The following is a 17,192-nucleotide window of genomic DNA, read 5'->3' as shown; positions in this document are numbered from 1 at the left end:
TGCTGCTGGCCACAACCCTCTAGTTCTATGTTCTTGCTTCTAGACAAACCTGAGGGTTCTCAAGGAAAAGGTGATCCTGAAGCCAGAGCCACCAAAATCACCCACCTCAGTACCTTCCCAGACAAAGTCAGTCTGGATGCTCTGACTTCCTAGGAATTTCCACCCTCAGAAAAATCCCTCCAAGTATTTATATCTAAATAACTTGGGAGTTCCTGTTGTGGATGAGTGGAAATGAATCCGACTAGCTGCCATGAAGACGCAGGTTCAATCCCTAGCATTGCTCAGTGGGTTAAAAATCAGGCATTGCCATGGGTTGCAGTGTAGTTCACAGATGCAGCTCGGATCTGGTGTTGCCGTGGCTGTGACGTAGGTCGGCAGCTACATTCCCGATATGACCCCTAGCCTGGGAACCTCCATATGCCATGGGTGCAGCCTTAAAAAGACAAAATAAATAAATAAATATATGTCTTGGTGAAGCAAGAATCAGTTACGAACTCATACCTTTCCAAAATTACATCCTTTAAAAAAGTGTCTTGTGAAATCTAAATACTTTTTTTTTACAAGCTTATGGGAAAAATTTCTAATTTTTGTCCAATTTTATTACAACGTTAGTTACAAAATCTAAAATGTTAATATATCAGAAATACTTTTTAGGAGTTCCCGTCGTAGCGCAGTGGTTAACGAATCCGACTAGGAACCATGAGGTTGCGGGTTCGGTCCCTGCCCTTGCTCAGTGGGTTAACGATCCGGCGTTGCCGTGAGCTGTGGTGTAGGTTGCAGACGCGGCTCGGATCCCGCGTTGCTGTGGCTCTGGCGTAGGCCGGTGGCTACAGCTCCGATTCAACCCCTGGCCTGGGAACCTCCATATGCCGTGGGAACGGCGCAAGAAATGGCAACAACAACAACAACAACAAAAAAGAAAAAGACAAAAAAAAAAGAAATACTTTTTAAATGTGGAAACAAGGGCCATCAGGGATGTTGGCCAGCAACATGCATGAGAGTACATTCCTCTGCTATAAATTTCAATGTGGATATTTTTCAAAGAGGGGGTGTACTGGAGCCCTGCCTCATCATGGACACTCAGGGGCTTTGATTTCACTTTAAGATGCAATTTTACATGATTATGAAAAATATAAAGCAATTTCACAGGTTAGGCTCAGATCTAGAAAGTTGCAATGTTTAGATTCAGTACGAAACATAAAAATGACCAATTCAATTATCTAAGCAAACAATACCAATTATGCAGACTAGAGATGAATGTGAAGTCTGCACTAACTTGATGCTTTAGTGTAATAGCTAATGGTGTACTCTGATGTTTTCAAAACTGATTTTAAAAACACTGAGTCTTTTGCATAAGACTGTGGTGTGCTAACCTAAGACAAATATATAAACCTTTAAAATACCAGTTAATAACAATCACCTGCATATGCTGACTCTTGCAGGTTCTCTTTCAAAATGCAACAAACACAGCTTTCTGGGCAGGGAGCTACAAAATCAAAATAAGGTGTGTCCTTTAACAAGACACAGCATTATCCCAGATTGTTGAACTTGTTAAAAGACTTTTTAACATTCTCATTTGAGGACAGAGAAAAATAAACTTTGAAACAGTATATTTGGGAGTTCCTGCCATGGGTTGGCAGAAACGAAACTGACTAGTATTCAAGGGGTTGCTGGTTCAGTCCCTGGGCTTGCTCAGTGGGTTAAGCAATGCCGTGAGCTGTGGTGTAGGTCGAAGATGCAGCTCAGATCTGGCATTGCTGTGGCTCTGGCGCAGGCCAGCGACTACAGCTCCCATTCAACCCCTAGCCTGGGAACCTCCATATGCGGCAGGTGCGGCCCTAAAAAAGACAAAAAAAAAAAACCCACCAATTTACTTTCCTACCTTAAAAGAAAAATCAATGTGTTAATATCTTTCTGGGGATTACAATAAACCTACAACCTGGTTGGCTCCACACAGGATTACAACTTTGAGATTCCTTCAGATTAAAACTTTAGCTAGAAAGTTCTCTCAAATATAACCACACATTTCCTGTTATTAAAAGTTGACATTTACTTTTTCAGAGTATGAAATACATGTGTAATGACAGTAAGATTCTATTAGCAGCCTGGGGAAAGCTCCCCCCTATACTCATACATATGCATTAATTCCTCAATTTTATACATGAGGAATGTATAAAAGATAGGTAAAGATATAACAGATTTGTTTTATTTGCACTGCCCTGATAATTTCCCCCAATTTTCATAAGGTATAATTTACACACGCTAGAATTCACCAACTTTAGGGGAGTTTTCTCACTGATTTGTAAGAGCTCTTTCTAGAATAAGAAAAGTAATCATCTATATCAAATTATTTCCCCAGTGTTTCCATTACAATTTTGTGTTTAACATACGTGCATCATACCCACAAAATGAAATCAAATCTATCATCTTTTCCTTATGATTGCTGTTTAATAGATAGACCAAGATCTTATGAATATTCAACTTTCAGGGGGTGGGGTTTAATTCTTCATATACAAATACTGAATTCACCTGGAATTTGTTATAACATATGACATAGGTAGGGAATTTATCATTTCTTATTCCTGGAATATTTAATTATTCTAATATCATTTATTCAGTAATTCTTTCTCTCATGACTTCTGATAATGGAGGAATTTAAAATTATTAGGGCCCATTGTTTTTTCTACATCACTTGATAGGTAAAGAACCATGCTGGAGTTCCCGTCATGGCACAGTGGTTAACGAATCCGACTAGGAACCATGGGGTTGCGGGTTCAGTCCCTGCCCTTGCTCAGTGGGTTAACGATCCGGCGTTGCCGTGAGCTGTGGTGTAGGTTGCAGACGCGGCTCGGATCCCGCGTTGCTGTGGCTCTGGCGTAGGCCAGTGGCTGCGGCTCCGATTCGACCCCTAGCCAGGGAACCTCCATATGCCGCAGGAGCGGCCCAAAGAAATAGCAAAAAGACAAAAAAAAAAAAAAAACATGCTAATAATATTTTTTAAAACTTGAAAAAAAAAAAATCACGCTAAGATACCTGGGTGCCCTTGAGCATCAGTCCATACACTACAGAGCCACAAAGCATACAGTAATACATGTATTCAACAAGTATACAGCACCACTTTGCCAAGCACTGTGCCAGGTGCTGAAATATAATCAAAATGAGACCGTAGAGGCTGGTAATGAAGGGAGAATTTGCAGGAGAGATTCACCCCTGCCCTTTATGTCCTGGGCCTTGCCACAGTTCATCTCTGTTCATTCACTTAGAGAGAAAGTAACCACCACTGGTTTATAAGAAATAGTTCCAGCTAGGATCCCCTTTTAGAGCTGCTTCCATAGCAAGCATGTATCTCACCCTATCCAAAAGTATCCATAAGTCCTGCTAAAAACCTGGACTCCAGGTAGCAAACAAAGGGCCGTATCATATTCAATTATGACTTCATGATTCTTCCTCTTCTTTTGTTGCTATCAGTGTGCCAGCCTCTAGGAAGTCCCTGTGTGACCTACCTATCAGCTAAAGACTACAAAAATAATTTATTGAACTTGCTAGAGTTTTATGTAAAATTAACTAAATAAGGATCTGAGTGAGACCCTGGATGATAACTACAAAATACAAGAGCTTTGTACAGGGGCTTAGGGCAGTCCATTTCAGCATCCCAGGATACTTTATTTGCTTGCTTCCTGGTGCTCTACTGTGCTTGAAACAAGTCAAGAACTAATGTAAAAAAAAATAATAATCAATGGCAAGATCTCTCACGGATAAGAGACACTGTTAGCTAAGGATTCTGAAGTTCATTTATCCTACATAAAGTAACACAAAAACAACTGCAGAAAGCCTCCTAACCACATGAAAAGCTGCTCCCTTTATTCCCCTGACGGCAGCTAGAAGGGCCAAAGGTTAGAAAGTCAGGGAATACAAATTCTCTACCTAGTCTTGCCTCTACTGATCAGTGAATTCCTTTTAATACTGACACTAGATGGTAAATCCAAGAAGTTTTTATCAATCTGTTTACTGACAACTTGATAATACAACTGTCCTTAGGACAGACAGCACTGTATCCCACCCACAAACTGATGATTGATGGGAAAAAAAAATCAGGACTAAACTAAAACCATGGGGACTCTTCTGCTTCCAGGGGAAATACAATGGGTTGTGGCAGACTGAGGGTCCTGTTGCAGCAGAAACAAATAATTTGCAGAAATCATGTTTTTAAAGCCTTGGAAGTAACAGGAATAGATTAACTAAAGTTCCAGACTGGAAAGAGCCCTTTCTAGAGCTGAGGCAGAAATCCAAACAAGAATTATGTGACCTCCAGGGTGTCAACAGAACACAAATGGGAGTTCCCATCACAGCTCAGCAGAAATGAACCTGACTAGGAACCATGATAACGCAGGTTCAATCCCTGGCCTCGCTCAGTGGGTTAAGGATCTGGCGTTGCCCTGAGCTGTGGTGTAGGTCACAAACATGGCTCAGACCTAGTATGGCTGTGGCTGTGGCATTGCTGTGGCTGTGGTGTAGGCCAGGAGCTATAGCTCCGATTTGACCCCTAGCCCAGGAACCTCCATATACCACGGGTGTGGCCCTAAAAAGACAAAAGACAAAAAAAAAAAAAAAAAAAAGATCACAAATGTTGCTGAAAAAGGTCCAATCCAATCAACTTGGGAGTTCCCATCAGGGCTCAGCAGAAATGAATTTGACTAGCATTCATGAGGACGAAGGTTGGATCCCTGCCCTTGCTCAGTGGGTTAAGGATCCAGGGTTGCTATGAGCTGTGGTGTAGGTCACAGACACGGCTCGGATCTAGCGTTGCTGTGGCTGTGGTGTAGGCCTGCAGCTATAGCTCTGATTGGACCCCGAACCTAGGAACCTCCAAGTGCCCTGGGTACGGCCCTAAAAAGACAAAAAAAAAAAAAAAAAATTTCAATCAACTTCTATTACACTATAACTAACAGAAGATCTTAGGTATAACATCTTTTTAAAAATCTGAAAAAAAAAAGGCAAAGTTAGGAAAATACAGCTACTCTGATGCAAGAATATAAGCTTATAATGAACTGACAATATTTCATATATCAATCAACCTGTATTCATATACACTAGTCTCTTAACAATTTGGTAAAACAGTGTCAGTCCTCTAGAGACTAATTACTACTGAGTATAAAACTGAGAATCGCACCCTGGAACACAGAGATCACACCATCTGGGGGCTTCCCTGCCATCTACTGGGGTTCCCAATTCATGTTAAGTCTGTTTTAAACTATAACAAATGTCAGTGAAAAGTTAATATATACAAACTCTGCTACTAACATAAAATTGTTTCGAAAAAAAATCCTATCAAACAAATCAAATACCGACAAATTAAGTCTATTTTGACTTTAAAAAATAAAAAGAACACTGTACCCACAATAACATGATGTTCCTTTGGGAAGCAGACCTGTCTATAACCTTACCTCCAATTTTCCACTACAATGTTCCCAAGTCATAGCTAGGAAATTTCAAATACAGTATATGAGTTAGATACACAGAAAAAATGAGGTCAGTATTGCACACTTATATTTTATACCCCAAAAGCTTATTTCAAAAGTGCCTGTGCTCATCTTTTCTGTCAAAAAGTAGTGGGTCCCCATAAATGTGGAAGATCAGATCTAAAAAAGGGCTGCTTCATGATGGTCCACAAAACTTTGGAAAAGGTACCTCTGCAGCACTCCAAATGAGGAACCACAGCTTTCATCTGACTCATGATGTGTTTAGGACTCATTAAATATACATATAAAAGGCAGGAAAAGGGAATTATGATGTGACCAAAGAGATCAGTAACAGCCATGGAGGGCAATCACAAACTTTGTAAAGTTTAGAAGAATGTAAATTTTCTCATTTAGCTAATGTCTGTAACATTTATTCATTTAAACAAACATTAAGATTTTTTCATGTTTACCAAGAGATGAGGATGGGACATAGATAAACTACAAACACACACACAGTTCCCTCTCTCAAGGATCTCACTATTGAGCAAGGGGAGCAAGTAAGCCACATGGAGTGATTAGGCTTGGCAGCACCTCATCCAATTCCAAAGGAAAAAGGCAATCAGGGCATGTGTTCCCTGCATCTTATCATCCTCTTTTTTTAGCCTTTTTTTTTTTTAATCCACAAACTAATGTGCCTACTCTATGCCTGGCTGCATCACAGGCACTAGAATTTAGGTGTGTCTATAAGGAGTGTCTCACTCCATACAGTCTATTTTTCCTATGCACCAGACATTGCCACAAATGCTGAAGGCCCACCATTTTTTCCCAAAAGGCTCCAGGGTTTAAAATAATTCTGAATTAAAATTTTAAAATATTAAATTAGGCACTTACACTATATTAGATATAATTTTAAACACATCACCATCTGGATAACAAGTCAATAAAAATTAACTAAGATACATCAATGTTTTCCAAAGACAAAGTAGGTTATACAGAAAATGAGTTATACAGAATGATGGGACTAAGAAAAGAAAAACAGTGAAGGGCATGAACAGGAATCACAGCTATAAGCAAGCACCGGTTCTACAGTGGTCTATGCGGGTGACCTTGGCCTTGCCCTGCCTTGTGCCATGTCTGCTCTCCACCTTCCTCTACCAAAGTCAACATTAACACACCAGAGACACCAGGGCTGACAGACACCACAGCCCTTGAAGGAAGTAAACCACACTGTGTGTCAAGGTGACGGTGAAAGCATTCCCCAAGCAGCCATCCTGGCAGTCACAACAACTCCTGGACAAGTTGGGCAGAGTTTCCATCCTGCAAGGCCCACCTCAGGGAGTACACAGCAGAGTGATGAAGCCCAGCACCCTGACCTAAGCAGACACACATACTCTTCAGCAGTTCTTAAAACACACCACAGTCACAGTCACCAATCAGAGCTCTGAGTCTGTCCAGCCATTGCGCATTCTGACCAGAAGGATTCCAAATTTGTTACAAAGTTTGTTCCGCTGATTTTTTTTTGTTTTGAAAACTAGTCTTTTCTTACAGGTTTATGTTTCTTCCCACAAATACAAAGCTTAAACAGCACCCAAGCAGATATGATGTTTTCAACTCGCCAAAGGGTTCCAAGGCTACAACCTGAAGTGAATATAAGTGGTTTCAGTTTCAAGAGTATTTCTGCATTAAAATAGTTACTGTTTTGGGAGGTTTGAAAAACTCTTCTAAAATTCCAAGAAACTAACCAGTTATCAAATAAATACCAGGACTTTCATTTAGTTGTTTCTAAATCTAACAAACACACACACACAGAAAAATCCCCTCTTTAGAAGTCAATCTATTCCCTAAGCACAAACTAACATTCTGAAAGTTAAACACAACTAAAAACACTATTGAAAAAGCAGAGGCACACAGGTCCTGGGCCAGCTCCCCCCATTCATACTCCCCCACCCCACCACCTCCATGCCCAGGAGCCAACATTTTAGAAATTCCCTCAGGCCAAACTTCCAAAGGAGGTGAGAACACCTCAGGAGGGAAAATGAGGCCAGGAAAGCTGAAAATTCTCTGGGCTGGCAGCGCTGCTGCCCCACAGAAACACTAGACATTTCTCCTCAAAGGAGGATGCTGAGACAGTTACAGCCACTGCTGAAGGTCAACTGTGACGGGCATTATGCTCAGTACTTCGCAGGTATTCATTCACCTAATCCCTATGACAGTACTAAAGGCAGGAACTATTACCACCCCCACTGCAGAGAGAGAATGCACAGGGGTGAGGAGAAGGTGAGGCTTGGGCCACGGGCTGGGAAACATAAGGGCCCTGAGGCAGAACTGGAGCTAAAGGTGACAACAGACAGTGTGGTTGGAGCTCAAGAGCAACTGGGAAAACAGTGTCATTATTCTTTTGCATAATTGTTTTAGCTATTCTAGGTCCTTGGCCTTCCCATACAAATTTTGGAATACTGTCTATGTCTTCAAACTCTATAGGGCTTTTGAAAGGAAATGCATTAAATCAACTGGGCAAGAACTGACATCTGTGCTATACTGTCTTCCAATTTATGAATATGATTTGCCTCTCCATTCATTTAAGTCTTCTTCGAATTCCTTTCATTAGCATTTTGCAATTTTTAGCATAAATTAGTTTGTTATGTGTTTTGTTAGATGTATACATTTTGGGGGGCATGAAGGTAAATACTACTGGGTTTTTAATTTCAGTCTCCACGTTTGTTAGTATATAGAAATGCAATTAATTTTTAATGTGTTGATCTTGTATCCTATTATTTTGCCGAATCATTTATTGGTCCCAAGAATTTTCCTGTAGCTATATACTTTGAGGTTTTCAACGTAGGCAATCATGTCAGCTACAGACTGAGATAGTTTGATTTCTTCCTTTCCAATCTGTATGCCTTTTGAGCACTATGCTAAATAAGATTGCTAGGCATTGCACATCCTTGTCTAGTTTCTGAACTTACGGGGAAAGCATTCAGTCTTTCATCGTTAAGTATGATGCCACCTATAGGTTTTTGTAGATGCTCTTTATGCAGCTGAGGATGTTGCCCTCTATTCGCAGTTTACTAAGAACCAACAAAGAGTTATATTTTAATGTAGGGAAAAATACAGATTTATGGAAAGAACTCTTTTTTGGCATATCCATTTGCATGAGGACACTCCTCATAAGTCCATAAATGAATAATCTTCATTAAATGCTGGACTACAAATCGCAGAGTGTATACAGATTTTCTGTTTCTATCCCCAAAAGCTTACACACTGTCTCTAAATCCAAGCCTTGGAGATGTATTAATATGGAGCCATGTTTTAAGTAATTTAGCTTTCAATGATATCTCCTGATATTAATTCAGCAAACAGTAAACTAATGCAGAGACTGAAGAGTTTATGTTTGAAATGGTTTGTCTATAAACTAGAAAGAATCTAATATAGGGGTTTTTCAGTTGCAGAGCTATAACATCCGGGGAAGCCTCTGAATCTCAAGTGACATAACAAAGTTTCTGATAACAAATTTAATTCATTTTAACTTGGAAGATAATCTTTAAAAATTTAGTGAAGTAGAAAAGAAGTCATAAACAATGTCAGGGTTTTATAACAACTGAAAAGTTCTGTCCATGATCTAAGAAACAGTTTTCCCACCTTAGAATTCCTATAAAGAAGAAATCCTTAAAGCATATTTTAGTTTTTTTTTTTTTTTAAAGCAGAGGAAGGTCTTTTCCAATGCTGCTTTGTAAAAGAAAACTTCAGGTACTCAAAAGTTCACTTGGAGCCTCACTAGATGAGCCACCCCACAAGGCCAGCAGTTCCAGCAGAGCCAAGTCATGGATGTGCTCCACTCCAGCACACACAGGTTCATCTGCTGCCTGACTTTCCATCACCTAAAGTGATAAAACTACCAGCAATGAGTTTTCTACCACATACACTGCTACACCGCAATCTCTACCACAGGAATTCCTAAGATTGCAATGAGAGATTTCAGGATTTTTCACACATATCATTTATTCCCTTTCCTTTCTAACTCACTGAAGTCAATTTAATACACATTCTTGAAAGCCAACAAAGGTGACTGAACCAATAGCTCACTGAGCAAGAGCTAGCTCTCCTTCTCCCCAAATTCCTAGGTGTAACAGCAAAGGCGGATGGCCCACGGGATCAGACTGAAAGGAAACCAGCTGGTAGGAACTTCTGTGGTGCTCCTTTCTAGAAGATACAGACTGGAATCAGGAAGGAATTGCACCAAGACAACCATTAGAGGGATGAGTAAATCCCTCCCACCTTGTAACACACCAAGCACGAACAAGCAGGTATTTGTTCCAGGTGGGAAGAGTAACCGTGGGCACCAGTGGCAGAGACGTACCAACAGTCTATCAAACAGTAATGCCAGATACCAAGCTATACTCTGCTTCTCTCCCACAGCCACTTGAGGTTACACAGGCATTGTATTCATACAGACTATTAGGGAAGCTCAAAAAAGAGATAAACACACAACTAATAATCCCTGAACACATAGGAAAAATGACTAGCATCAGAGAGGAATCAAGTATATCAAAAAGAAAAACTAATACCCAAGAAAAACCACTTAATGGAGCATTACCAGAAGTGTTAAACTATGCTTTACAGAATAAATGAAATGTATAGACCAACAATGAAAAGAAAATTAATCTCACATCACTTTGTCCCAACAATTTCAGAAATAAAAGATGACAGCAAAATATCTCCAAAGTTGAGAAGAAAATGATTCTGAATATGTACTTCTATACCCAGCCAAATCATCATTCAACTATGATAACATTTTTCAGACAAAGACTTGGGGAATTTTTCACAAATCTTCTCTAAAGAATTACAAACAACAAGGGATCAATCCCAGAAGATATAATAATTATAAATATATATGGACCAAAAACAGGAACACCTCGATATATAAGCCAACTGCTAACAGACATAAAAGAACAAAATGAGAATAACACAATAATAATGGGGGATTGTAACACCCCACTTTCAGCAATGGACAGATCATCTAGACAGAAAATCAATAAACACAGGCCTTAAAGGACACACTAGACCAGACAGGCTTAATTGATATTTATAGGACATTTCATCCGAAAGCAGCAGAATACACTTTCTTCTCAATCTAGTGCACATAGAACATTCTCCAGTACAGATCACATCTTGGGCCACAAATCAAGCCTCAGTAAATTTAAGAAAACTAGGAGTTCCCATTGTGGCACAGCAGTAATGATCCTGACTAGTATCCATGAGCATGTGGGTTTGATCCCTGGCCCAGCTCAGGTTAGGGTTAGGGATCAGGCATTGCCATGAGCTGTGGTGCAGGTTGCAGATCTGGCTGAGATCTGGCATTTCTATGGCTGTGGCATGGGCTGACAGCTGCAGCTCCAGCTCCAATTTGATGCCTAGCCAAGGAACTTCCATATGCCACAGGTGCGGCCCTAAAAAGAAGAAGAAAAAAATTAAGAAAACTGAAATCATAAAATCATATCAAGCATTTTTTCCAACCATAATGTTATGAGACTAGAAATCAACCACAAGAAAAACAATGCAAAAAAAAAAAAACCCCAGAAATACATGGAGGCTAAACAATGTGCTTCTCAACAACCAATGGATCTTTGAAGAAATCAAAGAGGAAATCAAAAAAAAAAAGGCCTAGAGACAAATGACAATGAAGATACACTGGTCCAAAACCTATGGGATTTAGCAAAAGCAATTCTCAGAGGGAATTTTATAGCAATACAATCTCACCTTGAGAAATAAGAAAAAGTGCAAATAACCTAACCTTACAACTAAAGCAACTAGAGAAAGAAAAACAAACAATACCCAAAGTTAGTAGAAAGAAATCATGAAGATCAGAGCAGAAATAAATGAAATAGAGATGAAGAAAACAACAGAAAAGATCAATGAAACTAAAAGCTAGTTCTCTTAAAAGGTAAACAAAATTGATAAACTTTTAGCCAGACTTAAGACAAAAAAAAGGAAGAGGGCTCCAATCAATAAAACTGGAAATGAAAAAGGAGAAATTACAACTGACACCAACAAGACACAAACAATCACAAGACAATACTATAAGCAACTATATGCCAGTAAAATTGACAACCTAGAAGAAATAGACAAATTCTTAGAATAGTACAACCGTCCAAGGCTGAAAAGGAAGAAATAGAAAATATGAATAAACCCATCACAAGTTCTGAAATCGAAACCGTGATTTAAAAACTTCCAAAAAACACAAGTTCGGGACCAGATGGCCTCACAGGCAAATTCTATCAAACATTTAGAGAAGAGTTAACACCTATCCTTCTGAAAGTCTTCCAAAGTTGCGGAGGAAGAACACTTCTAAGCTCATTCTATGAGGACAACATCACCATAATACCAAAACCAGACAATGACACCACAAAAAAAGAAAATTACAGATTAGTATCATTAATGAACATAGGCACAAAAATCCTCTACAAAATTATCAGCAAACCTAATCCAACAATAAATTTTAAAAATCATACACCATAAGTGGGATTTATCCCAGGGATGCAAGGATTTTTCAATAACCACAAAACAATCAATGTGATATATACCACATTAACAAACTGAAGAACAAAAACCATATGATCATCTCAAGAGATGCAGAAAAAGCTTTTCACAAGATTCAACACCCATTTTTGATAAAAACCTCTCCAATATGGGCATACAGGGAAGCTTTCTCAACATATTAAAGGGCATAACACATATGACCAACCCACAGCTAACACCATTCTCAATGGTGAAAAGCTGAAAGCATTTTCACTATGATTAGGAACAAGACAAGGATGTCCACTCTCATCACTGTTATTCAACATAGTTTTGCAAGTTCTACTATGACAATCAGAGAGGAAGAAGAAATAAAAGGAATCCAAATTGAAAAAGAGGAAGTAAAACTATCACTGTTTGCAAATGACATGATATGTACATAGAAAACCCTAAGGACACAATGGGAGAATTACTGGAGTTCATCAATGAATTCAGTTAAAAAAAAAAAAAAAACTGCATTGCCAGATACAAAGTTAATACATGGAAATCTTTTGCATTCCCATACACTAACAATGAAAGATGAAAAAGAAAAATTAAGGAAACAATCCCATTTACCATCACTTCAAAGATAATAAAATACTTGGGAATAAACCTACCTAAAAAGGCAAAAAAACTGTATTCTGAAAACTCTAAGACACTGATGAAGGAGACAAGATGACACAAACTGATGGAAAGAAACACCATGAACTTGGATTGGAAGAATCAACATTGTCAAAATGACTATACTACCCAAAGCAATCTACAGATTCAGTGCAATCTCTATCTCTACTAATGGTATTTTTCACAGAACTAGAACAAAAAAATAATTAAACTTGTATACAAACATGAAAAGCCAAAGCAATGTTGAGAAAGAAAAGCAGAGCCAACATGATAGAGGATAATGTGAAAAAAGTGAATATCTATATATATGTATGACTGGGTCACTTTGCTGTACAGCAGAAATTGACAGAACACTGTAAAACAACTAACATAGACAATAAAAAAAGGAAAAGAAAAATGGAGCTGGAGAAATCGGCTCCCTAATTTCAGGCTATACTACAAAGCTATAGCCATCAAAACAGTACGGTATTATCAGTGGAATAGGCTAGAAAGCCCAGAAATAAACCTGTGCATCTATGATCAATCTTTGACAAAGGAGATAAGAATATACAACGAAGAAAAGACAGCCGCTTCAATAAGCGATACCGGGAAAACTGGATAGCTACACATAAAAGAATGAAATTAGAACATTATCTTACACCACAGGGAAAAAAAAAAAAAAAAAAAGGCCCAAAACGGATAAAGACCTAAATGTGAGGACAGATACTATAAAACTCTTAGGGGAAAACACAGGCAGAATACTCTTTGACATAAACCACAGGAATATCTTTTCGGATCCACCTCCTAAAGCAATGAAAATAAAAACAAAAACAAACAAACGGGACCTAATTAAAAGCTTCTACACATCAAAGAAAATCACTTAAAAAATGAAAAGACAACCCACAGAATGTAGGGAAACCTTTGCAAATGAAGTGACCAATAAGGAATTCATCCCCAAAACACACAAACATCTTATACAGCCTTATCAAAAAAACAAACAACTCAATCAAAAAAAGGTCATCCAAATAGACGTTTCTCCAAAGAAAACATACAGATGGTTAAAACACACTTGAAAAGATGTTCAATATCATTAATTATTAGAGAAATGCAAATCAAAACTACAATGAGGTGTCACCTCACATCAGAATGACCATCATCAAAAAGTCTACAAACAATAAATGCTGAAGAGGGTGTGGAAAAAAGGGAACCCTCCAACACTGCTGGTGGGAATATAAATTGGTTCGACTACTCTGGAGAACAATATAGAGGTTCCTCAAAAAACTAAATAAAGAACTACTAGGGGAGTTCCTGTCATGGTTCAGTGGTTAACGAACCCAATCAGTAACCATGAGGTTGTGGGTTCGATTCTTGGCCTTGCTCAGTGGGTTAAAGATCTGGTGTTGCCGTGAGCTGTGGTGTAGGTCACAGACATGGCTCAGATCCTACACTGCTGTGACTGTGGTGTAGGTCAGGGGCTACAGCTCTGATTAGACCCCTAGCCTGGGAACCTCCATATGCCACAGGTGAGGCCTTAAAAAGAAGAAAAAAAAAAAAAAAGGAAGAACAACTAGGAGTTCCCATTGTGGTTCAGCAGTTAATGAACCCAACTAGTGTCCATGAAGACGTGGGTATGATCCCTGGCCTAGCTCAGTGGTTTAAGGATCTGGTGATACAATGAGCTATGGTGTAGGTCACAAACACAGCTTGGATCCCATGTTGTTGTGGCTGTGGTGTAGACCAGCAGCTATAGCTCTGATTCAAACCCTAGCCTGAGAACTTTCACATGCTGGGGGTGTGGCCCTAAAAAGCAAAAAAAGAAAAACACAAATTACTCATGACAAGTGAGTGGGATTGCAAAAATATGTTGGGGTGAAGGCAGAGGGTCGTTGGAAATGCCAAGTGCTACCACTCTTCTGGAATCTACCACACAGCAAGCACTCTGTAAATCAATTTCCTATCCTGCACAATGAGATGGACAATAACCACTGCATGGGTCATTGTGAAAAGTAAACAAGATAATGTATGACACCTGCATCTGATCTAATTCTATTTTATGGATGAGGAAATGAAGCAAACAGAAGTTAGGCACACTGTTCAAGGTCACAATAAATTATTCCAATGACCAATTCTTCACACTGCTCTGTAATATTCACAGCACCTTTCTAATATGGGTCTCATGACTGTTAAAAAGTATTCACAGGAAGGAGATGACTAGAAGAAATCTAAGAAGACAGGAAAAGTACTCAGACCTTAAAAAAACTAAAATGGGCAGGTGACAAGTTACCCTGAAAGGTAACTTACTCATTTTCCTTTGTGCCGACAAATACACTTTGGCCATTAGCTATCTAAAGGGTAAAATAAACAAATTGCCAGTTTTAGGGAAACATGGCATTCATGAAACCCAATCTGTTAACCCATTTAACAGAGATTCTCTTTTAGATAAACAATAACCAATATAACCAACTACACGCTAGCCGGAAGAATTCAAGAGGGCAAATATTGGAAGGTTACCTACCTACTGCAGGGGCATCATACTCATCACCAAGCAGAATTTCTGGTGCAGAATATGCAAGAGATCCACAGCTTGTGGTGAGCTTCTTCCCTGGTTGAAATTTGTTGCTGAAACCAAAGTCTGTCAACTTTACAAGACCTTGTTTTTCAAAGAAGACCACATTTTCGGGTTTTAAGTCTCTATGAACCACATGGAGCTTATGGCAATAAGATATGGCATGAACTATCTGAGCAAAGTACTTCTTGGCCAAGTCTTCATTAAGTCCCTCCTCGTGTTTCATTATGTAATCAAACATGTCTCCTCCATCCCCAAGCTCTAGAATAAGATACAGTTTGGTCTGGGTGTCGATAACTTCGTAAAGGCGTACGATGTTAGGATGCTGCACTAGTTTCATGCATCTCACTTCTTGGAAAAGATGACCAGTGGCTAGAGTGTCCAATTTTGTCTTGTCAATAACTTTTACTGCCACTTTTTCACCTGTAAAGACATGCCTGGCAAGTTTAACCACCGCAAAATGACCTCGACCCAAGGTTTTATCCAGATCATATAATCCAGCAATCTTCCCATCATACCCTCGCTTGAATCCTGCCATGCTGTTCCAACAGAAGAAAAAGTATTTAGACTGTTTAAAATGAATCTTCTCATAAATCTGGTGAAAATAAGGAATTCATTTTCAATGTTGCCATGGACATCTACAAAATAAGAGAGACGAAATTAAGTTTCTGTGACTTTTCCTCTTAGAGCTTCATTCTGTTTTTAAGTTTTATTTTCAGAGAAGCTTGAAGTAAATTTGAGACATAAAATGAGTCAGGGGCATTTATAATAACCTATTTACATATTTAGGGTTTACATTATAAAGGTTGAGAATTTAAACACCATTTTAATTTTATGAGCTGATAAAAAATTAGTTTGTTGAAACGATTTTTTGGTGATGGCAGAAATAAAGCTGGCAAGTTTGATGAGCTATGTGTCTTTTTTTTTTTTTTAAGCTTTGGAATGGATACTATTCACTTATACTGGTCACACCCGCAGCATGTAGAAGTCCCCGGGCCAGGGATCGAAGCCACGCCACAGCAATGACCAGAGCCACAGCAAGGACAATGACAGATTTTACCCACTGACCCACCAAGGAACTCTGATAAACTATGTTTTAAAAGAAAATTTTACAAAAGTAATTTCCATTGGCATCTTTAATAACAAGTCAGGGATTGACAAGAAAAGGAAAACACACAGGATAGACATCTGGACAGAAACCAACAATTTTTTCATTCTTCCAAAACTAGCACTGTTTCCTATATAATCCCTTCAGTGAAGTCTTCGCTAACTCTCCCAGCTGAGATCACCTTCCCTTCTCTGTATCTCCAAAACACCACGGACACATCCATCCCAGGTGGTCTTATCCAATAGGTTTTTGTATACATTATCTTTATCTTGAGACCACAAGGTTCTTAAGGACTCTACAGTTCTATTTCTTTTCCTTCTACCCTCCCCTAATGCCTAGAACAGTGTTTTACATATCACAGGTAATTAAAATTTTGTTGAATTTTAAATTGCTACTTTTTTTTTCAAAATGTTTACAAAGCAATTGTTTGCTCTTATACACTAGTGCCTAGAATGCAGTAGGTGCTTAATAAATATTTGCTGACTGGTAATCACTGTTCTTAGCAATTATGCTTTTCCTTATTACAGTTTTCAACTCTCAAACAAAACCTACCATGATGTGCTGATATGTCAAGAACAGACAAGCATGTATTCTTAAATCATTTATGTCTTAAAAAACATTTGTCTTTAAAGACATCATTTCATAGCGAATTTAAAATTCTCAACCTTTATAGTGTAAACCTTAAAATACAAAACTAGATTCTCACAAATGATGACTCAAAAAAATTTTTTAATGTATATAATTACACAAATTAAGACATCACTTTGAATCTCAGAGACTGAACTCCCACTATCATTTTTTTCCGAACAAAATTTAAAATAATTAAATAACAAAATCTAATGAAAAAGAGAACAATCTCCAAAGATGTTCTTTCCTACTTGTGTATATTCATCCCTTCAGGGAAGTC

General features: G+C 38.6%; 1 protein-coding gene across 5 annotated transcripts in view; it reads right to left on the bottom strand.

The window, feature by feature from the left end:
• Window positions 1-17,192, bottom strand: part of SNRK (SNF related kinase) — a 55,702-nt gene that overhangs the window by 23,230 nt on the left and 15,280 nt on the right. For 3 of the 5 annotated variants that reach the window (XM_047771296.1, XM_047771324.1, XM_047771335.1), the window contains 2 exons: window positions 15,696-15,815; window positions 15,127-15,600 (listed from right to left, as the gene is read on the bottom strand). In XM_047771296.1, the coding sequence (XP_047627252.1) occupies window positions 15,127-15,600; window positions 15,696-15,815 (594 nt within the window). Of the gene's footprint in view, window positions 1-15,126; window positions 15,816-17,192 lie in introns of all 5 variants that reach the window. The other 2 variants (XM_047771304.1, XM_047771313.1) reach the window with 1 other exon arrangement.

Source organism: Phacochoerus africanus, chromosome 1, assembly GCF_016906955.1.
Source record: "Phacochoerus africanus isolate WHEZ1 chromosome 1, ROS_Pafr_v1, whole genome shotgun sequence".
Taxonomy (NCBI): domain Eukaryota; kingdom Metazoa; phylum Chordata; class Mammalia; order Artiodactyla; family Suidae; genus Phacochoerus; species Phacochoerus africanus.
The sequence above is the reverse complement of the archived record's forward strand: the minus strand, read 5'-3'. Positions and strand labels throughout refer to the sequence as shown.